The sequence below is a fragment of the Pleurodeles waltl genome, chromosome 8 (assembly GCF_031143425.1).
Source record: "Pleurodeles waltl isolate 20211129_DDA chromosome 8, aPleWal1.hap1.20221129, whole genome shotgun sequence".
In the NCBI taxonomy this organism is placed as follows: domain Eukaryota; kingdom Metazoa; phylum Chordata; class Amphibia; order Caudata; family Salamandridae; genus Pleurodeles; species Pleurodeles waltl.
This window is the reverse complement of record NC_090447.1, coordinates 1,271,833,085-1,271,857,327: the sequence shown is the minus strand read 5'-3', so window position 1 is coordinate 1,271,857,327 and position 24,243 is coordinate 1,271,833,085. Positions and strand designations below refer to the sequence as shown.

At 47.6% G+C, this 24,243-nt stretch overlaps 1 protein-coding gene across 1 annotated transcript in view; it reads right to left on the bottom strand.

Annotated features, from left to right (window-relative positions):
- Positions 1-944: 944 nt before the first annotated feature.
- Positions 945-24,243, bottom strand: part of FLT3 (fms related receptor tyrosine kinase 3) — a 519,185-nt gene continuing 495,886 nt past the window's right edge. Inside the window, exon 24 of the mRNA XM_069202208.1 lies at positions 945-2,718. Coding sequence (XP_069058309.1) covers positions 2,596-2,718 — 123 coding nt within the window. The 3' untranslated portion in view covers positions 945-2,595. The remainder of the gene's footprint in view (positions 2,719-24,243) is intronic.

The following is a 24,243-nucleotide window of genomic DNA, read 5'->3' as shown; positions in this document are numbered from 1 at the left end:
AAGGGAGGTAAATCACCTGCCAGAATGTTATGCTAGTAAAGATTCAAGGCCTCCTCTCTTAAATCTGTCTTTTTTGTGGCAAAGGCCCTTTTATATTCTGATCTACAAAAGCCATCTTGCTCACGGTTTACAGGGTTTAATTTAAGGGCTTTATCTGATTCCTGTGAGTTTTTGAGCAGTTAGCATCGAACCACTGTACATGTTTAATTTATCAGGGTCCAAAAGGCATTGAGTGTAATTCCCTAAATGATCCACATAGCACAGAAAAAACATTGATATAGCCTAATAGCCCTCAGTAGAAGTCTATTTTGCTCGGGCCTTTTGATAGGGAGCAGGACATTAATGCCAATATGGCCCAGCTACTGAGGGCTATAAGGCTATTATAACATTCTGCCACCAGAAGGAAGAATGTTCTAATAAAACAAAGGCCTCAGGAAGCACGAGGCGACTGAAATCCCCTCTGGCTCTGTGTAGCCTTTGTTCACAGCAACGGCTGTGAACAAAAAACATTGGAATGTTGGAGCTCCGGGCCTCCACTGGCCATTAGGAGCCTGAAACACTTCATTGTTTTCAATGGATCTCCCTGGTAATATATTCTAATCTAGCTTTCTCATCTATGCATGTTCCATCCTATTACATAGAACCAGACTGGGCTATTTTACTCATTTTAATTGCATTTATTTTTATATTGGGTTTAGTGTAAAAGTGAAGCTGCAATTAGTATAGTTCCACATTTTTTAACCAATAAATGCATAATCACATTTGAGTGTCGAACAAAGTTTTGGCTATATACAATACAATACAGCCATCTGAAAACATTTTACTGGCCTGGCACTCACGGTTGACAGTAGTCAGAATTAACCAAAACAAGATCAATTTTCTGTATTTGTTCATATTTAAAAGTAAATACAGGCATTAAAATAGATTGTTTTCTTTCTTTATTTAGCTGTAAAATCAACAGAAAATGACAACTGGGAGCATTATTCATATTAAAAAAACACACGTCATGTACAAAGAAAAAAGATTAGGTACTGAGTTTCAAAATTAATTTGAAATTTGTTACACAAGTTTTGTGGCATTGGTACTCAGACCGAGAAGACTCATTTGGCAACATTCCAACACAGAGTTCTTAACAAACTTGACATATGCATTTTTGTAAGTTAGAAAGTGTATGTTTTACGGTATGTTTCATTCTATGAATACGTTAACTATTAAATATGCCTCCATTTTACTTTTTCAGCAGGGTTAGTAAAGTCTAAGACATAAAATCATTTCTCATTTAAAATAGCTTTGAATAATCAGGAAAATTATCCAAAATCTCAACATATATCTTTGTAAAAAATATATTCAGCCATAGCAAATAAAATGTCCCTGCCAATCATAGATTTTTTTTAAATAAGTTGTAACGCCAATAATATCAACAACTATAAAATGTTACCTTCCAGCTCCCCAAAAGTTTACAACAGTCCAAGCTTTTTATCTGACTGCGCAAAAGCATGCTAGTGGACACTTGGGCCCTCATTCCGTGTTTGGCGGATGGAAAAGGCCACCCACCAAACTTCCTCGGTCAAGTCATCGCCAGTGCAGTGACCTTCCCGTGGCCCCTATTGTGAGTTTCCCACTGGCTCAGCAGGTGGAAACAGAATTTCCGCCCACTAGTCCAGCGGGAAATAGCCAACAACATTGATGCTGGCTTGTAACCATGGGCCCCCCTGCACCCTGTCTCCGCCAGCTTCTACATCGCAGTGCAACCACCATGTAAAAGCTGGCAGAGAGGGGGGTCGTAAGACCGAGGGCGGTGCTACATGCAGCGCTGCCCAGGCAAATTAGGACAGCCAGCACCACCAGTACCTCCAGTGGAGGTAAACTGGCGGTGCTGGTGGTCTGACCGTGGGCAAACCTCCACGATCATAATGTCATCAGACCGCCACTGCAAGTCTGGCAGTCCTAGGACCGCCAGACTCATAATGAGGGCATTGATGTTTAAACCCAGTGGTTCATGGGGTACTGACAATATCAAAAACATTACTGAAAAGTACACTTGACTACTTATCTTGGGGCCCTTTGTCCCGTTTTAGGTCTTGCCTACCAGACAGCTTTATCAAAGCCTGCAGGGCTGTTGCGCTGATTATTTAGGGTTAGATGACTGCATGTGACCAGCAGATGTTTGCTTTGTTTGCATGATTTAAGATAAAGGCTTTTCATGAACTTAGCTCCACTGGGCACATAAAGCCACCCATGTAAATGCATGGCTGGTTTACAGCAGTATATGTGGGGATGGATTCTCCAAGGGTTTTAAATTCCAGCTGCATCTGCATCCCAATATCCATCCCTGGTTGTACCTAATCAATAATAATTAACCAGTAAGCCCCCCTTAAACATAGTAGCTAAAAAACATTATATAACATAATGTACATTTGGGGCAAAACTGCAAAAGTATCTCATTAAACTGAAGAATCTTGAAACTCTTTGTTAAGAGTTTCAAAATGGCACTTCCATTTGAGTAGAATTGGTGCATCAGCAGGTAATGTCTTCAATGAATGCAATGTTCAAGGAGCAAACAGTCCAAGAAAGAGCCAATGCGTGTCTTCTGCCTCATGCGTTTTCATCCTCGTCTGAATGGTAGGTGGACGTGGGTCCATCTGAAGTACTGCAGTATTCAATGTTCTTGTACTCGGAGGGGATCCGGCAAAATCGGTGATCTTTCTTTTGAAAAACCTAACATGTAAAAGGAAAACTGATTACATTTGTTGAAAAGTAAAGCAAATTCAACCAAATTAAAAGATGCAGACCTTTCACGTGTTTTCTTTGCCACCCAGGGGCAGCACAAGACAGTTTGTTTACACCAAAACTGGACATTCACAGTAGGATAAGGAGAAGGTCTGGACAAATAATTTTTACCTTGGCTGAAAAAGACTACCAACTCTGACAGATCATCAAAAATACAAATATAAAACATATTTCTAAGAACTGGGTTTACAATTCATATAACGTTTAACTTTGGTTAGCATGAGAATGAGAAACCATTTCTTTAGGCACTAGTGATTTCCTGGAATAGAGTAGGGTGTGTTTCAAGGATACATGATGAAGTTCCAGAGCTCTCATGTTTTGCTGGTGCATGCATGAGTAGCTCATCCATTCATAATTTTGCTTTGCACTCTGAGACTAGTAGTCCTGATTTTATAATAACACAAATAGGATGATAAGTCCCAGACTGCAAAATAAAATCCTGGATTTGATTAAGTAATCACTGATAAGGGATAAGAGTTTTGCATCCAGGAGAAATCATGACTATTGACTGATGGAGTTAGTGGGATCTCTGGCTAAGGTAGGAAATCTAAACACAACTGCAGTTCTTCAAGCCCTTACTGCAGAACCAATAAACAGACTGGATTTCAGAATGAGAAGAAGATGTTCCATATGTAATGAGAGAAACAGTGGAGGTGTTATGTGACCCAATCTGGCTGAGCTCTAGATGACAACAGCCAATATGCTTTAATTCTCCTATACTCTCTCTTTATGGTCCCTTTTTCATGTGCCACATCATGAATCAGAGTCTTCTCACCCACCGTACGTTACCGCAGAGAGACATAACTCCTTAGTAATTGAGTGTTTACCTTGCCAAATATATTTTTCAATGCCTCCCTTAAGGTCTTTTAATTTCCTTTGGGTCATTGGCTAGGGATTCATTTGCAATGTGTACAAACATTTAAGTATGTTTTTCTACTTTTGTCGCTCTATATAAGTAAAAGAGGAACAGGTGCCATCTATCAATGCATTGGATAATTATATTGATGGCAGTGAACATGAACTGTTGGTAAAATCCTTACATAGGCCTGTGGGCTACTTCATGTTTCCAAATGGGCAAAGGTGTCCCCTTCACTTTACAGCAGGATTGTTCATGTTGGTTCAGGTACCCTCCCTTAATCATTAATGTCACCAGAACTAGTTTTTCTTAACCATCTTTTTCTGTGGGTTTTAGAAGGGAAGCAATGTGTGGGAGGTGTATAGGAGAGTGCTGTCCACATAGAAATAATTTAGTGTATTTTGATCAATTAAATACGAATTTTCAAATGCAGAGGCTCTAATAATTATGGCAGAAGCCCTACCAGTGATTACTGGTGATTCGGTCATAAAGAAAGGGAGTCTCTTACTATGCAAGCATTTTTTAAAGGGGCAGCGCTTCTTGACATCTGTTGGCACAGTATCTTAAACAAAAAAAGTGATTACAACAGTCAAGAAGACAAGCAGATGGATGTAAAGGAGGGCAATCACCTATTCTACACAGTATTTCACTTTAAGAATAGCTTGTTCATTATTACCTGCACTCCATTCTTGTGCTGATTACAGATTTGCATCTGACTAAGTGGCACCACCTCTTTAAACCCGAGACTTTTTTTTATTTTGCTTTATCTTTTTCAATACTCAATTTGTACTTGTCAAGTTGCTCCCCCTCTCTGCATGCATCAGTCTCCACCAAGTTGCACTTCAGTTGGTAATCTCTGCAATGTCATATGCCCACTGTAGTTGGTGATACTTGTTGTACCATGACTCTAGAAGCATGATCTACATTTGCTTCTTCTTTCTAATGCTTCTTTATCTCCCAAGCGATCAGCCTTTTGCAATTCGTCACCCTTGCATGCACTTCAGTGGTGTACTATATCTTTTGATCAAACACCACAAATGTTATATGGAACAGTAGAATTTGCAAAAATAGAGGCTAAAAGATTGAGGGCCTTATTTAAAGTTTGCCGGATAGAAAATGGAGCAGCTATCTCATCTGTCATATAACAAGTGCCGTAAAGAATAATGCACTTGTGATATAACTGGCAGGACATCCGCCAAGTTCGTAATGGAGTATCTCATCCGCCAAAGTCTAAATGAGGTCCTCAGACTTTTATTTGCTGCTGAGTCTTTTTTTGCTGTTGTTCAACCTCATATCAGGTATTTCATGACACTGGCCTGGCCTTTTCTGCCTGTCCTTCCTGCCTGCCCTCTGCTATCACCCATATAGTTCCGAAAAAGGAAAAAATTGTTAGACCACTCAGAAAACCCATCCTTTGGTTAAAGAGACACCTGGCATGGTTGAAGAATTCAGTGAAACTTGCTGAGTGCAAACAGTGCATAGCCTATGGGAATTAGTTAAGGACTACTATTGTAAAGAATATTACTTCTAAAACAAAATCTTAGGGCAGCAAAGGTGACCTAACACTCTATCATCATTCCCATTTCTTGATTCACTAAACAAGAGACATTTTTGTATTAATTAGTAACTTTGTTCCCGATAGCTTCGGCCTTAGTTGTGTCTCTTTCAATGGAGTTGTGCACTAAACTGTCAGACGTTTGCAACAATAAAGCGCAGGAATTGTTATCGAACATTGAAACTCATCTTTCCTCTCCTGTTCTGTTAGGCCCTTACTCAATTGATGAAACATTCTGTCAATTACTACTTATTACTCGAATGAAGGAAGTTGCAAGGTCAAGTGACCTTCAACTTCTCTTTGTCATTAGTGGTAGTAGGAATGCCATTCCTGCTGCCACAAGCAACCAGACGATGCACTGGGTGGAAGCTATCCCATGTGAGCATACCCACCTCCAGCACATCCCCGGCACCGCCATCTGTTTCTCACCTTGGCTCCTGTCACCACTGCCCGCCTTTCACCCAGGTAAGGTCCATTCTATACCCTTCTGTGATATCATCATCATTTAACTTTATTTCGGTAAGTAAAAACATACCATAAAAGTACAGTACAAGCATCCATTTTTTTTTTTATTTTTAAGATTGGTAAAACACTAAAAATATAAGCACATTAAAGAATTTAAGAAGATAAAAGGAAGTTAAAAAGCAAACAGAGTAAACAAAATATATATCTCCTAAAAATGGAATGTTTCACTCAACAAGGGCCCTATTCCCTGCGCCCATAGATGTTCGATAATACAATAAGACAATGTCTTTATACTAAAAATTGAGTACTAAAATCAAACATCAACAGTCAATAAATATGCATACATAAGTCTAAAAATTAGCTAACCAGTCTTATTCTTATGCTTGAAATGATCCAAAGAGCTCTTTGTTTGTGATATGCATGGCAATGAAAGAGAACATGTGAAATGGACTCTTCACGTTGACAACCCATCGGACAAAACTTGGATCTATTGGTGGGACAAAGCCATTTGTACGTTAAGGAGCACAGAGGGAGGGACCCTATTTTGAATCTAACAAAAAGAGCTCGCGCAAATGGGGAAAGTGCTATATCCATGAAAGGCTCGAATTCGTAATGGCATGTGATTGATAAATAACTATCGGACATAGACAGCGGGACAATCTTAGTAAATTGCACAATCTGAACGTTATGCCAAAAAGCATCCTTCAGTAACTGCACAACATTTTTAGGAATGGAAAATGGGTCCAACCAATAGGACCCTAGACCTAGATGGATTAAGGACTCTTTGACATAGGCACACCATTTCGTTTTGCTGATAGTGTTACTGCCCACCAGTTTGAGAAGCCCCAGCAAAATGGAGAAAGGGCGTCTGTTGACCAAAGCCGGATCCAATATAGCAAGGGCCTTAAGGCAGCAATCTGCGAGATAGAAAAAAGATTTAAGATGGAGTACTGGAGGGAACTTTTAACAACAGTTTCAAAAATTGATTTTCCGCCCTTGCCAAATCCACCAGGTTACAATGGCCCCAAAGTTCAGCACCATATAGGGCCCCCCCCCCCCCCGGGCTTGAGATTTGTATATTTCAAGGGCGGGAGACATGGCAAATTTGGGAGATCTAGAAGCAAATCTTACGATGCCACCCGCCCTTTGCTTCAGGCACAATAACGATTTCTGGCGGTGTGCATGCCAAAGGTGTGAGTCTTCCAATTTGATACCTAAATAGTCGAAAGTGCCCACTCTTTCCAAGGGAGCACCATCTAGGTATACCGGCCTCTTCATTTTGCACCTATTGTCCCCAAAGACTATGGGGGTCATTCTGACCTCGGCGGTAAAAGGCCCTTACCGCCGGTCAGAAGACCGACATAACACATAACACCGCCGCGGCCGCGGTTAACCGCCACGGTCATTCTGACCCACAACGGCCAAACCTCCAAAATTCCGTCCTCCACTGCAGCCCGCCACGATAAACTGGAGATGACCAAACCTCCACCTCCACCGTCACGCCAACAGAAATACGCCCATGCCATTACGACCCACGAATCCACACGGCGGTCATTCAAACGCGGTATTCCATTGGCGCTACACACCGCGGCGGTCAGAATACACACACATCACCAAAACACAGCCACATTGGACAATTTGAAATACACACACCTGATACACATACACACACCACTCCCACACAATCAACCAACTATAAAACACACACCCACATCACCCACAAACCCCTGCGACCATAATTACTGAGAGAAGGAGAGAGAGACACAGCAGACAATCCAAAGCAAGACACACTGAGGCACACTACACCATCACACACACCACATAGTAGCACAAAGCACCACTCACCAACATACTCATCATCACATACACCACCCCACACCTCACCCACACCACCCCATGGCACCCCAAAGGCACCCACGCTTTTCGGACCAAGAACTCCGGGTCATGGTGGAGGAAATCCTAAGAGTGGAACCCCAGCTCTTCGGCTCGCAGGTGCAGCACACCAGTATAGCTCGGAAGGCGGAGCTATGGCAGCGGATCGTGGACAGGGTCAACGCGGTGGGACAGCATCCCAGGAATAGGGAGGACATACGCAAAAGATGGAACGACCTACGGGGGAAGGTCCGATCGATGGTCTCCAGGCACAACATCGCGGTCCAGAAGACTGGCGGCGGACCCCCACCCACCCCTCCCGAATTCACATCGTGGGAGCAAGACGTCTTGAACATCCTGCATCCTCAGGGCCTCGCAGGAGTAGCCGGAGGAATGGACTCTGGTAAGTCCAATCTCAACTACTATATCCCCCCCACCCCACCAGCATGCCAACCCACACCCCCACCCTCACCCCCAACCCCCCAGCACACATCCTCCCTGACAATGTCTCACCAGCACAACCCACCCATCCCAACACCAACTCCTGCATGCCAACACAAATCATGGGCACCCATCACCTAAGCATGACCACTGCACTAACCCCCCCCCCCCCCCTAACTACCCTCACAACACCTCCCTCAAGGGAATGCCTGCACTGGGGGACAAGGGCACCCATAACACGCACGCTATTGTACACACAGAAACAATAACCAAACTCTCTTACCCCATGCAGGACCTGAACGACAACACACCAGCCAGGAGGGTCCAGAAGTGTCCATCCCACCACCGGAACAGGCCCACACTGAGGATAGCAGCTCTGTCGACAGTGAACCTGATGACCAGCCCGGACCATCGGGGACCTCTGGGCAGTCGGTTCCCCTCAGGCAGCCACAGGCCACACCAGACCCGACCCCCTCTGCCAACACCAGCACAGCTCCCACCCAGCGGGCCCATGCCTCTGTCTCTAGGACAGCTCAATCAGCGGTGTGTCTGCCACTACAGGGCACCCAGGCTAACCTAACACCCCAACAACAACAGGGACCTGGGGGCAGTGGTAGCGGGCACACCGTCCAGGGGACAGAGGCCGGGGGAAACCGGGCAGCTCGGAGGGCTGCTGTGCGACAGGGGGGGGAGGAGAGCCCCAGGGAACCCACTCTCCAAGAGGCCCTCACCACCATCATGGGGGCATACCACCACTCCCAAGAAACGATGGCGACGGTACTGGCCAGGTTCACTGAGATCCAGGCACAGCAGGAGGAACGCTACATGGGGTTCAGGGAGGAGCTGAGAATCATCGGGACCGCAATGGGGACCATCGTTCTGGCCCTCCACAGGATAGAGGACGCGTTGCGGGACCATGGTGCACCACACAGGGCCCCTGTCACTAGCCCGGACCAGGAACAGCCTACCACCTCCGCCGGCGCTAGTGGACAGGAGGTCCCAACACCTCGACAGCCCCCCAGAGCCCCATCTCCTGCTGAAGAACAACCACCCCGTAAGAGGAGCCTGAGACCAAAAAAAAAGACAGAGTAGGATGTCAAGACCCCCGCCAGCAGGACATACCCCCTCAAGTCTTCCCACTGTCCCACATTGCCACCCTGTCCAACCATGAACTGCCTATGCTCCATCCTTCCACAGGCAAAAGGACAATGCACCTGTGAGACTGAGAACTGGACTCTGCCATGGATATTCCTCCACCCCCACCCATCACCCTTAGAATCACATGTACCGATATCTAGCACTGTAAATAAATCACATTTTGCACACAAATCTGTTTTGAGTCATGCTGTATTATTGGCAAATGTATTACATATTACTGTTCGATTTCTGTTCTGTCAATTAGTCATGACAACATACCAATGTCAATACGCTGTATTTCATGGGCGAACCAAGCAGAAGTCAGGTACTGAGTCAGACAGCACTGAGAAGGGAAGGGAAAGGCAAAAATTAATGAAAAACATCTGTGGGGAACTACAGAAAGTACAGATGCAGGAGGCTATAAGCAATTGTGAAATGGCGCGGGTGATTCTTACCTGTGTGTTACTGGAAATACTGTTGTATCACTCTGTCCCTATTGTCTGTGTCGTCCTCAGAGTCTTCCTCCTCTTCACTCTCCACAGGCTCCACGGCTTCTACAACACCACCATCTGGACCATCCTCCTGCAGGAAAGGCACCTGGCGTCGCAAAGCCAGGTTGTGGAGCATACAGCACGCCACGATGATATGGCACACCTTCTTTGGTGAGTACATTAGGGATCCACCTGTCATATGCAGGCACCTAAACCTGGCCTTCAGGAGCCCAAAGGTTCGCTCAATCACCCTCCTAGTACGCCCATGGGCCTCATTGTACCGTTCCTCTGCCCTGGTCCTGGGATTCCTCACTGGGGTCAATAGCCACGGCAGGTTGGGGTAACCAGAGTCACCTATTAGCCACACACGCTGTCTCTGTAGCTGTTCCATCACATAGGGAATGCTGCTATTTCGCATAACATACGCGTCATGCACTGACCCTGGGAACTTGGCATTTACATGGGAGATGTACTGGTCAGCCAAACAGACCACCTGGATATTCATTGAATGGTAATTCTTCCTGTTCCTGTACACCTGTTCATCGTCATTTGGGGGGACTAAAGCCACATGGGTCCCATCAATTGCACCAATGATGTTGGGGATGTGTCCAAGGGCATAGAAATCAGCTTTCACTGTAGGCAAATCACCCTCCTCTGGGAAAATGATGTAGCTCCGCATGAGTTTCATCAGGGCAGACAACACTCTGGATAAGATCTTGGAAAACATAGGCTGAGACATCCCAGATGACATGGCCACTGTTGTCTGGAATGAGCCAGTTGCAAAGAAATGGAGGACAGACAGAACCTGCACTAGAGGGGGAATTCCTGTGGGTTGGCGGATGGGGGACATCAGGGCTGGCTCCAGCTGGGCACACAGTTCATGGATGGAGGCTCGGTCAAGTCGGTATCGTAGTATTATGTTGCGTTCTTCCATTGTGGACAGGTCCACCAGCGGCCGGTACACGCGAGGATTCCTCCTTCTCATCGCTAGTCCCAGCGGACGGTGCCTAGGAAGGAGAATATGGAGTACAGAGTCAATCCACTCACAGGTACGTACAACACAGCTTGCACAGTACAGGTAAATGTATGGTTTGATATGTTTGTATGTGTGCCATTGCAAGGCCTAGGCCTGTGTGACGCATTAGAAATTAAGCCATGTGGGCCCTTGAAATGGCCGATGCCTGACCTGTGAAGTGGGACAATGGGATGTGAGGTCACTGCGCTGGCGGGGCGCACCGTGGCGGTAGGCGGTCGAAGACCGCTGTGCGAAGACGCATTGGTTAACATTGAAGCCTATGGGTTTCAGGAGCCAATGACGATGTGCGCCGGCGGTCGCGGGACGCACCGCCGCGGTACGCACCGCCGCGGGCGTGACCGCCATTTTCTATCTGCTCAATCATTCGAGACCTGAACATCCACAGGAGAGGACCTATACTGCAAGTGCTGCTGTGAACTCGGTCTGGAAGTGACAATGGCTGCTGCTACTGGTGAAAGGGCCCCCGCCTTCAGTTCAGGAGAGTTGGAGAAGCTCGTGGACGGGGTCCTCCCCCAGTATGCGCAACTCTACGGTCCTCCAGACCAACAGGTGAGTACACTCAGTGCACATTGAATGGGTTATGCCTGTGTGGAGGGGGGGTGATGTAAGTTGGTGGGGTGTGGAGGGAATGGGGAGTGCAACGCACGACAGATGAGAGAATGGGAACCATGACAAGGTTGGGGAGGGGGGGCATGTACTCCAAACATGCAGATATGTGACGGTTTCTCTTTCCCACCCTGTACATGTCAAACAGGTGAGCGCCCACCAGAAAATCGATATTTGGCATGCCATCGCCGAGGAAGTCCGGAACTTGGGGGTCCACAACAGACGGGGCACCCACTGCCGCAAGAGGTGGGAGGACATCCGCCACGGAACGAGGAAGACCGCAGAAACACTGCTGGGGATGGCCTCCCGACCTAGGAGGGGTGCCAGTCGCACCATGACCCCCTGATGTCCCGGATCCTGGCGGTGGCCTACCCTAATTTGGATGGGCGCTTGAGGACAGCACAGCAGACACAAGGGGGTGAGTATCCGCACATTCTCCTATCTGTATGCGCATTGGAGGCGTCTGGGTGGGGGAGGAGGGCTGTGGGTGACATTAGGCCCGGGCGCTCTCTATAGTGTAGTCCGCTCCCTTAAGCATGGCCCTGTGCCCCCGCCCCCCACCTCTGTAGGGTGCCAAGTGCAGCTACCCATGCTCCAGCATCACACATGTGCGCGTGTGTTGTCCCTAGACCTGTTTGCCTAGTCAGAAGTACTGAGTAGTGTACCCCAAGTTCGCGACTTAGTGCACAAAGCACCTGTGTCTGTCCTCTCCGCAAAGGGTATTGCTAAGGCATGCACTCAACTTTGTTTAATTTCTCCCCCCACCCTAAATCTTCGTCTTCTTGTGTTTTAGCATCATCAGGCGGAGGAGATTTGCCGTCGGAGCAGGAGGGAGCTGCAGGTCACCAGGCCCCGGTGGGCACTGACACAGACACCGAGGGCACCAGTGATCCGGAGGGCGAGGGGAGCACCACAACGGGGGCCGGTGGAGACACCAGCGACACGGACACGTCCTCGTTTGAGAGCTCCCTAGCGGGGGCGGCACCATCTGTGCCCCCCGCAACAACAGGTACAGCCGCCACCCAGCGCACCAGCACCGCCCTCCCAGCAGCCCCTCAGTCTTCGCTCCGTGGCCGCTCGGCCAGGAAGGCGCGCGTCTCCTTCGCCCCAGGCACCTCAGCCCCTGCCTCTGTTACCCCTGCTGCCCTCAGTGCGGAGCTCATTGACCTTGTGAGGACGCTCATTGTTGGGCAGACTACCCTTCTGAATGCCATCCAGGGGGTGGAAAGGGAGGTGCATCGGAGCAATGCCTACCTGGAGGGCATTCATTCGGGTCAGGCTGCCCATCAACGAGCGTTCACTGCTCTGGCCTCAGCACTGACGGCAGCCATTGTCCCTGTCTCCAGTCTCCCTCTTCTATCTGCCTCCACCCTTTCTCTGTCTCCTGTACCTCAACCTATCCCATCCACACCATCAGACCAGCCTGCACACACCTCAACACCCAAGAGCAGCTCATCCAAACACAAGCACCACAGAAAACACAAGCATTCACCCAAGCAACACACAGATGCAGACATATCAACAGTCACTACCACCTCTGTGTCCCCGTCCTCCTCGTCTCCCTCCTCCCTCCCTGTGACGTCTACACTCACACCTGCATGCACCCCAACATCAGCCAGTTCTTCCACCACCAGCAAACCCTCCACTACAGCCCGCACACCTGCAGTCACCACCCCCACTGGCATTTACACGTCCCCTGTGTCCTCTCCCACTGTGTCTGTCACCCCCTCTTCCAAGACACATAAACGCAGGCAGACACCCAAACAACAGTCAACCACCTCACCACAGCCTACGTCCCAGTCACCTGCACCCAAGGACAGCACACCTGGCTCTCATACAACCACATCCTCTTCCTCCACTTCTCTCACCACTACTCCTACCCCTTACCTTGGTCCCAAGAAAAATTACCTCTCCAGTTTTGACCTCTTTCCCTCCCCCGACCCACCCCCTCCAACTGGGAAAAGTCCCAAGGGCACCTCAGCCACCACCAGCCCAACTACTACAGTGCAAGTGGTGCATGGCATGTGGAGTCCACCCTTTGGCGGCAGTAACACTTCGGTGAGCAGCAAGGGGACAGCCAGCCCCCCCCAGGCAAGAGGACCCGGAAATTGAAGGGCCGCCGTGAGCGGACAGAAACGGCTGCCCCCAAGGAGGTGACTCCGGCCACTTCACCGGCCACAGCAGCCAGGGGAGGCAAGGGCCCGAGAGCCCCATCTAAGGAGCGGAAGGACAGCAGGGCGGAGAGGACAACCACCAGGAGCACGGAGCAGGAGGGCCCCACAAGCCCCATCCCGGCTGCAAGGGACGACACCAAAGGGCCCAGGACTCACTCCCCGAAGGGGCCTGACACAGCACGGTCGGAGGGCGACTGAGCAGGGTGTCCAGGCCAGGTATGACTCCCTTGACATACTGCAAGAGCACCGCTGAACAGGGCCCCGCCGTGAAGACAGGTACCGCTGAACGGGGCCCCGCCGTGAAGACAGGTACCGCTGAACAGGGCCCCGCCGTGAAGACAGGTACCGCTGAACAGGGCCCCGCCGTGCAGAGGAGCACCGCTGAACAGGGCCCCGCCGTGAAGACAGGTACCGCTGAACAGGGCCCCGCCGTGAAGACAGGTACCGCTGAACAGGGCCCCGCCGTGAAGACAGGTACCGCTGAACAGGGCCCCGCCGTGAAGACAGGTACCGCTGAACAGGGCCCCGCCGTGAAGACAGGTACCGCTGAACAGGGCCCCGCCGTGAATACAGGTACCGCTGAACAGGGCCCCGCCGTGAATACAGGTACCGCTGAACAGGGCCCCGCTGTGCAGAGGAGCACCGCTGAACAGGGCCCCGCCGTGCAGAGGAGCACCGCTGAACAGGGCCCCGCCGTGAAGACAGGTACCTCTGAACAGGGCCCCGCCGTGAAGACAGGTACCGCTGAACAGGGCCCCGCCGTGAAGACAGGTACCGCTGAACAGGGCCCGCCGTGCAGAAGAGCACCGCTGAACAGGGCCCCGCCGTGAAGACAGGTACCGCTGAACAGGGCCCCGCCGTGAAGACAGGTACCGCTGAACAGGGCCCCGCCGTCTCAAGCACCACTCCGCTGGGCCCTTCCTGTCAAGCACCGCTCCGCTGGGCCCTTCCTGTCAAGCACCGCTCCGCTGGGCCCCGCCGTCTCAAGCACCGCTCCGCTGGGCCCCGCCGTCTCAAGCACCGCTCCGCTGGGCCCTTCCTGTCAAGCACCGCTCCGCTGGGCCCTTCCTGTCAAGCACCGCTCCGCTGGGCCCCGCCGTGTCAAGCACCGCTCCGCTGGGCCCTTCCTGTCAAGCACCGCTCCGCTGGGCCCTTCCTGTCAAGCACCGCTCCGCTGGGCCCCGCTGGGCCCCGCTGGGCCCCGCTGTCTCAAGCACCGCTCCGCTGGGCCCCGCCGTCTCAAGCACCGCTCCGCTGGGCCCTTCCTGTCAAGCACCGCTCCGCTGGGCCCCGCCGTCTCAAGCACCGCTCCGCTGGGCCCTTCCTGTCAAGCACCGCTCCGCTGGGCCCTTCCTGTCAAGCACCGCTCCGCTGGGCCCTTCCTGTCAAGCACCGCTCCGCTGGGCCCCGCCGTCTCAAGCACCGCTCCGCTGGGCCCCGCCGTCTCAAGCACCGCTCCGCTGGACATCGCCATGTCATGCACCGCTGCGCTGGGTCCCGCCGTCTCAGGCACCGCTCCGCTGGGCCCCGCAGTCTCAAGCACCGCTCCGCTGGGCCCCGCCGTCTCATGCACCGCTCCGCTGGACATCGCCATGTCATGCACCGCTGCGCTGGGTCCCGCCGTCTCAGGCACTGTTTATGGTTCACTGTGCCCACCATGCCTCCTCCTTGACCAGTGGACTCTGTAATCCACCTGAGAGACTGTGGCTTTGCACTCCCCAGGATGGTCCAGTGGGCAATCCACCCACTGTAGAGACTTGAGAGACTGTGGCTTTGCACTCCCCAGGATGGTACAGTGGGCATGGTGGGTCCTCGTGGATCTGGCGTCGTGGACTCATGTGGCTGTGGTGGCCCCCCCTTCCCTTCCCCCTGAGGTGCCTGTAGTTTTGACATCGGATGCCCCTGCAGTGTTCTCTCCAAAGGACTCAGGTCTCGTGTGTTGTCTTTGCCCTTGTTTCGCAGGACCTCGGCCCACGGACATGTTAGATTCGTAGGATGTGCAGGACTTGTTACTTCAGTGATACACTGATGTGTATATCTTTTTGGTTTTTGTAAATATTTTTCACGGTTGCTCAATTATTTCCAGGTGCTTTTTTTGTACATGAAAATTTATTCCAAATTTGGTTGTGTCATTGTATTTTTAAAGGGTGTTTGTGTGGTGTCACTGTGACTTCCTGCTCTGCATTGGTGTGTACATATTGGGGGGGTGGGGGGATCGCATATGTGTATGCCCATAACCTTTCTTCCTCCCCCCTCCCGTGTGTCGTAGGTGCAGTACTCACCGTTGACGTCTGCGCCGGAGTTCGTACTCGTGGTAGATGAGCAGGTAGACGAGAGCAGGTATGATGTTCAATTCGGGTTCCATGCTGTCCGGATTCCGCGTGGAGTGTGTCGAGGTGAGCGTTTTCCATTGAAAATGTCTGTTTCCGCCGTGTTTTTATCGGCGGGGCTCCCGCCCCGGAAAAGGTGGCGGATTGGTGGGTCGTGATAGGGTGGGCGGTACATTGTCTGCCGCCTGGCTGTTGGCGGTGACCGCCGCGCTGTTTGTTTGTTCCGCCGTGGGGGTCGGAGTGTTAATGCGGCGGGCTGTGTTGGCGGTTCCCGCCAGGGTCAGAATTGCATTTTTTTGACCGCCGGCCTGTTGGCGGGTTGGCCGCCGCTTTATCACCGACCGCCAGGGTCAGAATGACCCCCTATATATTTAGTTTTTGCTGAGTTGATTTCCAACCCATGGTCCTTGCAAAACTCCAAAAATCGGGAGAGCAATCTGGAGAGGCCCAAGGCAGTTCGTGAGATTAACAGAGTGTCATCTGCGAACAGAAGACAGGGGAACTTCTGCCCACCCAAAATCGGGGCATCACTCAGGCCCCAGGCTACCACACAGTCCATACTCCAACACTTTCTTTCAGCATGCAGTGCTTAATTTGAGCTATTGGTTGCAGGTGGGGCCCACCGGCACTCATTTTGGAGGTTGGCACTTATTTTTCCTCAACAGACTTTGATCTAGAGTTAGAGAGAGAAAGACACAAAAGGGGGAATGAAGTAGGAAATAAATTATGGGAAACAGTGAGAAAAAGACAAAGCAGAGATGGAAAAAACACACGAAAGTGAGATAAAGGATCAGAGTGCCTGCTGGTGGAATAAAGAGGAATGAAGTTGAGTCAAGATTATGCAGCCTTGGTGTTCGGCACCCTCACATTCAAGCACGGCAGCTCCTGAGAAAAAATGTGGTCCCTGGCAGTTACTCTTCTACAAGTAAGCACTGCTACCATACCATCATCTAATGCCGGCATGTTTAATAGCCTCAATATGCTCTTCCCTTCATGGAATACAGGTTGTGACACTTACTTTGGCAAAGTCAGTAAACTTTGTCCAGCTTCACCCAAGTGAGGTTTCCAAATTTGGCAGACTTCACAGGCAAAAACCTCAATGCACTCTCTATGAACATGCTAGATCATTAATTTATAATCTGTTTGTTTGGAACTTCTTGACACCTGACAGCTATTGCGTTTCATTACTGGTGTTCTGTGGTGTCACCTGCCTTGTCACATGTGTTTAGCCTTTCTCTTCTGACAGGCACACTAACAGTATATCCTTAAAGGATGATTATTTTGCTTTTATTCAAGAGCCTAGCATTTTCTGATGTGTCTCACTTGTAATCTATTTATATTGAACATATTATGGCCAAAATATTTCAGAATATGTTTTGGGCCTTCCTGGAGTTGCAAACCTTTCTTAGAAGATTTATGGTGGACTTCTGCTTCAGCCATGGTACAGAGACTGTTCTGACCTTGGCCTAGAATGCTCAGAAGTAGGCAGCAGATGTCAGCAGTGTTACTGCCCTTGCCTTCCTGGATATAACAGTGTCATCTGAAACATTCAAATTTCAAAGCTAGACGGCCCATGTATGCCTTCAGCTTCTTACAAACCCTCACTGGCTGCCACTGTTGATTAAGATTACTCCAAATATTTCTGTATAGTCTTTAAAAAATATATATAAAACCAAGAAGCATACACCCTGTTACCTGCTCTGTTCTACTTCTATGAGACTGTTTTGATCCCTTATTAGGGTTGAGCCTGCGTCACATGCGCTTGTGCATGTGTATCACTTGTGAGACGCTTTGGTAGTTAGAAAAGGGCTCGGAGCCCCGTCCATGTCACGTCAGTGTCTTTCATTGGTTTGTGGGCTTACCGTTTAAAATCAGCTTGCTTTCATTAGTGGAAGGCATGCATACGTCATGCCTTTTCCGGTGGTTAGCCCTCCTCGAGCGCAGCGACCAAGTACTGAAAACATGCGAGGCTCGCTGTTTTCCGTCCGATTTGTGGACTACTTTTTATCTTTTTCGAAGCGCGATCTCTCTTGGCATAAGTCGAGTGCTTTGCATGACATCGACCCTGTTACATAGTTAATTGCACTTTTGCCGGTTACGTAGATAATTGCACTTTTGCCGATAGGTTTCACTATGAGTGAACTGTAGCAGCACAATCGAGCTTTTTTTTTCTGTTGCATGTGTGTATTTTCTCATCTCTCCATTTACTTGAACTCGCTTCGGTCGTGTGTATTTAGCACCACATGGGACCCGTTTTGACGCATTACTAGTAATTTCCTGCTACCGCCGTTCAATCTTTTCTAGTTTATTTACTAGGAAATCATGGAAATTGTTTGCATGAGATCCCACTTACCCTCTAATTTATTGAGGGGAAATGCACACAATTATGTACCAGGTATTTTGGTTTCAGAACACCTGTTAAGTTTCCAAGCACTGTTGCTGAATAACTCTAGAAATAACATGATAGTTTAAAGGTAGTTATACATTCGGTTCAGTTAATGTACTTCTGCCTGTTTTATCCTCTGTATTGAAATCTGGCATTGTTCCCTTTGTCCTTAATGCTGCATTTTTAAACACCCGTTTGATATGAAAATGAGGAACATTTTCTAAAAATCCGAGGCATTTACAGTGCTAAATTTGAATGTATAGTGGCTGGTTTTGTGCATACATTATTGCCTCTGTCAGGTTAGTTTATCGCGTTGGTCCAGTGGTTTTAGAGCAAGCCATGGATTCACTGAAACTGGAAAGGAAAGCGTGTTGTAAGGGTTTGGTTGGGTAGTATTGTATTGGAAATTATGCAATACCTTGCGTGCCTCTTGCAGGGCCAAATTAGCTTTTTCGTTTGTTGAGCAAGTAGCTACATTCTATGTGGAGTCAAATTACTGTTGATGACGGTGATGTGCCCTGAATCTTCCTCAGCTCCTGGGTCCCGCGGTTGGGTTTTTGATTGAAAGTGTGTTGGGTGCAGGTATTCCTGCCTGGCAGAACATTGGTGCTTGTGCTCCATGGTTTGAAAGTTGTATAGACGTGTTGCAGTAGGTAATTACGTATTTGCAAATTGCAAACAGGGTTTTTTCCCAGGCACTTAATTTTAAGTCTCCAATACAAACACTTTTAGTTTTTTTTGGCAGACTTGTTGTTTTCAGTACATTACATCAGTTAAGAGTGATTGGATGGCTTTGTAATCTATCTCAGATGCCTGATCTTGATTTGATAGCTTTCTCTCTTTTTTTGAGTTTGTCCCGCCCAGTCATATTTTCATCCCATTGTTCTGATTGGATGAGTTCTTTCCTTATACAGCATATTTGAAGGGACTGTTTTATTCTTTGGTATTCAGCGCTCCAAGGCTAGTCCGTGTTTCTCTGCAATCTCTCAATTTTTTCTCTTTTCATTTCCACATGTTTTTTTCCCGCTCTCCGCTACATCCCTCATCTGCTGGCTCTGCAACTTTCATTTCATTATGTATTTCCCAGAGAGTGAGAGAGCGGTAAAGAGCTTTAGTCTCCCTCACCCCTCCAACAAATGCCACACCAAAATAAATCCTGTTTTTGCTGGCAGTGTGATCTATTAATTTTTTTATTTATTGATAGAAAAGCACAGCAGCAGGGTGCTTATTCACCACGCTTTTTTTTCTCCTTGATAATTCCTGCCCTGCTCCCATTCTGCTGGACACGTTATATTTTTGATTTTTTTTTAATGTTTTGTCCCAGCAGTTGCACAGTTCTGTTGCATTGCTTGCTTTCTTTGTTGTGCTTTATACATGCTGTTTTTAGGTCACGCAGAGCAGCACGTAAGCGCTGCTTTTCTGACATGTTGTTATGTATTTGGGCTTTAAAGCACGCCCACCGCACACCCATCACTATCACTCGTTCATGGGCTTGTCCTTCAAACATCCTTTATTTTCGTTGGTAAATGCTTTACGTTTCCCCCTCCTTGGGGTAGTTTAGTTACCGCCTTGGACATCGCCCCTGTTTCATGGCTAATTGTACTTTTGCCAATACGTTTGACTGGGAGTGAACTTCTTTTTCCTTTTGTGTGCTGATGCAGTGGCGCTTTGAATCAGCTCACTTAGGTCAAACTGTATTATTTTTCATTTTTAATTTGTGTGGCAAGAAAAGTCCGGTTAGAAGTTTACCATGATAATAGCTCTAACTCGAGCAAATGCAAGACCCATTGCATTGCAAATGCTTGTATTTAGAAGCAGTAGAAAGTGTGCCACAGTTTCCTTTTTTTACCTCATCATTTATAATTAACTGCTTCTTGAACTCGGCATCTTTGATAACTATTTCACGTTGAGAAAAATGTTCAAAACTAGCCTCTTTTCATTTGGATAAGGTGTCTTTTAATAATGGCTGCACAAATTGCCAGCATGAGGAAACGATCCAGCCAAAATGCACGCTCAATCAATAGGACATTGTTATCATTCACTTTTAAACAGCAGAGTGGGCAACATTTTGAGAATTAACAGGCTATAGTTAAAAAACAATAGCAATGTCAATAATAGACACTGTGAAAAGACTGAGTGCCACTCTGAATCAGGTAACACAGTGACAGATCGTAGTACAAAAATGATAGCAAGAAGACAAGGTGAAAATGGTGCATGCAGGCAGTCAGCACAGAGAACCACCAACGATGTAAACAGGGACGTTGGACAACAAGTTTACAGAAGGGGAGGAAGACTGAAAGGGGGCGGATGGAACAGAGGATATGGTACAATGAAAATAGGCCATGATCAAAAAGCCATAACAGATAAATAAACGAGAGCGATGTGCACAGTACTTGCGCAAAGGAGCATAAGAGGAGAGAAGAGGATGGACACCAGGCACCAAAATACGTTTAGAGTTTTCACCAACCATATGAGAAATAAGAATGCCTGAATGTAGTCATCCAGATTCAACAGGAAAAAGGGAAACCATAATTTCTAGACTCATCATTTTGCTGTTCAGATTACAAACTCTCAAGGTAAATAACTAGCAGTCAAGATCATTAGTCTCATATTACTCTGTCCAAGATGTAAGGATGTCAAGATAGCTGTCTGACCCTGACTACCAGTTGGGACTTAAGTGTATAGGCCATGCTGTCCTGTGCTGTCTCTTTGATCCCTCCAGGGAAGGAGCAAAGTTTTCCATAGTGGCTCCAGGGGCGCCTGGCAAATGTGCACTCCCCTTAGTACTGACCTCATTACATAATCATAATTGTTGCCACTTGTACAAAGAAAGCTTGTTGGTGCTGTAAGTGGTCAACACTTAAATTGGCCCAGACTGCTTTTTGCTTCATTGCCTGCCTTCACCCAGAGGACCCATCCAGTGTTCCCATGCCAGTTCTTTCACTTACCCATCACTGTTTCTGTTGTATTCTCTCCTCCACATAGCCTTTCTGCCACAGGCTATGGGACTGAGGGGGTATCACCACCTAGTCTTGGTGAAGATAACGGTCATCTCATACTCCCATTGCTTCCCTCAAGCACTGATTTTTTTTACCTTGTCCTAGTGCAATCACAATCTACTTACCTGCGAATTCCAAGTCTCTCTTTAGAGTCATGTGGGAATCACGCCTTAAGAGACACCTCCAAATTTTAGGTATTGAAACAGTGTGCTACACAATCCAGACACAAGTGATCCACTTAATAGCAATCTCTGAAATCATCGGTCATTCTACTGTTGTTTTGTGCACTTGAGCTGACCATATCTTTCAGGAACACCAACACGGGGTCCAAAAGTGATATCAGGCTAGCATTCCATGCAAGGGTAAACTTCAGTGATACAATCTTACATTAGCCCCAGAGTTCTTTAATGCAGACAAAATAACACAAAAGTAACACTTCCAAACTAAACATAATCTAAAGATCAATTATACAGTGAAACACATTTAAATTACCAGGCATAACACAACATGGCAAACGATAAGCATTTATATACTATTTCATATCTTCAGAGAATCTGACAAAGGAAACCTCTACCTACAAATCTAAATATGTAACTATCATACAAAGAACTTCATATCGTTATATTGTGTGCCATAGTGTTCCAGGATTCCACCCTGCAATCCTGCAAACTACACCACTAAAGGTTGTGAGTTTTGATTGATTCTTTACTGGTCCTCTGGTCCCAGAGTCAAATCACTTCTCCACTGTGCCTCTTGGTACTCATTATTTTTCATTTTTTTAAGAATCTACATAACCATTACAATCACTTTGATCTATTAAAAGATAGTAAGCCTTGTCAAAGACTATCGTTAATCAAGAAATATTTTGATTGATGCCACTTAGAGCCAACATATTGGTATTTTTCTCGAATGTTTTATATGATTGACTGCTTTGCACCAGCATTTGTATCAATGGAAACATACAGGTGAGAGAAAAGACCCCTTTCGAATTTCACAAAAATTAACACAGCCTTTGATTGAAAATCACAATTACCAAAACCTTACGCATCCTCAGGGGAGGCACAACAAGGTGAAATATCACTATTTGTCTTCGTTTTTAGGTCTTGGCTGTGCTGTATCTACTTTTGTGGGCTTCAGCCCACCCATAGGCCTACAATTTGCTGGCTTCCTCGTCTCTCTCCTATTCTTTCTCCCATTTGTCCATTGCATACATTTGTCATACCTCTTCATGTGTTTACTCCTCCCCTAGAGCAGGGACCATGTACACTATCCCTCCACTATCCCTCATTTTATGACCATTTTAGGGACTTCTTTTTTCTTGGTTAACAAGCCCTCCTCTGGAGCACTGCTGCTTTCATTCGCTCCAGCTTTTAGCCCGTCCCACATTAAATTTGCTCTGAGTGCTGCCGTTTTTATTCGCTCTAGCACCAAGCACCATTTGTTCTCTCTGTTTATTCGACCGTCCCACGTTTAATTTGCGCTGTTTGTCATTGGCTGCGCATTGGGAAGGGTGGGGGGACAGGGTCACGGGGGTGGTGTGGTTTTATCGTGCAAGTGTGTCACATGCCGTTTTTTGTCATCACACAGAAAGAAAAAAAACAGGGAGTGCTGTGCCAGCTTCTCCCTGGGGCCAGGTCTCGCTCTGCCTCTACTGGTTAGTTGTGTTAGATCCGGAGATTGGGTCTATTTGCCCCCCTGTGACTAGTCCCCATAGAGAAAGCATGAATTTTTCTTACACAACTGAAACTTCCAGTTGATAAAGCTATTGCTGCAGTTTGCTTTTTCCTGGTGGGTAGAGCAGTTACTATGCCCCATCCACAATATGTCCAGCTGCCCAACCTTCGCTTGCCATCGCCTTGTTTACAACTGTGACACCTGTGACTAGAAACACATGCCTTTACAGCAAACTCATAAGCTGGGATGGGGCATCCTGTGTCATCACAATATTCCCGTAATGCCCCTGCCAGTATCACAGGTGCACTGACACAAAACTCCAAAGGTTTGGAAAGTGCAGACAAGAAAGGTGGTGGGCTCTTCTGATCCCTTGGAGGAGATGCTCTTCTTCGAGGAGGACGAAAATGCATCAGTGACTTAGTGGGTTCTCTTGAATCGCAGCTGACCAAGCACAGTCCTGGTGCAGCAAAGGGTGGCACTTGGGCTTCTCAGGGACTGAGCAATGCTCATCAGCAGCAAAGAACTGGTTACTCAGTGCTTCAGGCAGCAATAGTTCAAACATTACTATTCTATGCAGTCCGAAAAGTGCATCTCCTACCACTCATCAAAATGTGCTTCAAGCCAACTTGATGTATGGTGCCAACCAGTCAAATGTCAGACGCTGCTTTACAAGGGCGCCCATAGCACTGTGGGACGCTTCTGGGCGCAACTTGTTACTATCTCTGTTCACCATGCAGAGGACGCCAGCTCAGGTGTCCAACGCTACGGCCAGGAGATGCTGCAATGGTAGAGCACCTTACTGTCTGTCTGATGTTGTGCTTCTGCGTTTCTACCTACAGCAGCACGCTTCAAACATGCATCTTCCTTTTTTATGTAAACAGTTTGTTCTCCTCCAGGAAAACCTCACGTCAAATGCCTATCCACACAAAAAAAAAAATTGGGATGTTTCTTTTATGTTTGATTTTTGTGAAGCAGCAGAGCATGGTGCAGTTAAAGCTGGAGTTTACCACAGAACGAGGTCCATGTGGTTTATTTTACAATATCCGATTTGCTTGGATCCGGAAATGAAAATGGGATTATGTGTGGGATGCATTTTAAATTTTAATGCAGGGCTAAAGGTGGGCAAAATTGATTCTGACTTTTGAAGACAACATTTTTGTTTGTGCTACGTTTTCCTTTTTGTATTTTGAGTTCCATGCCTTAGATTCGTACAGTGGGAAATCAGCTGCTGTGTGTTTATCCGATATACTGCACTCATTCTGTCTATGGTCTACCCATAGAGTGGCAGTGAAGACAGTAAAAAAAAAAATTAGAAAAGCCATCTTGGTGCTACTCTGGCAGAACTGCATTTAGGGCTGCGATTGCACTATGTGAAAGTTGGTCTCTAAGTACATGTTTTGTCTAGCAGCATACTTATGTTTCATGATGAGT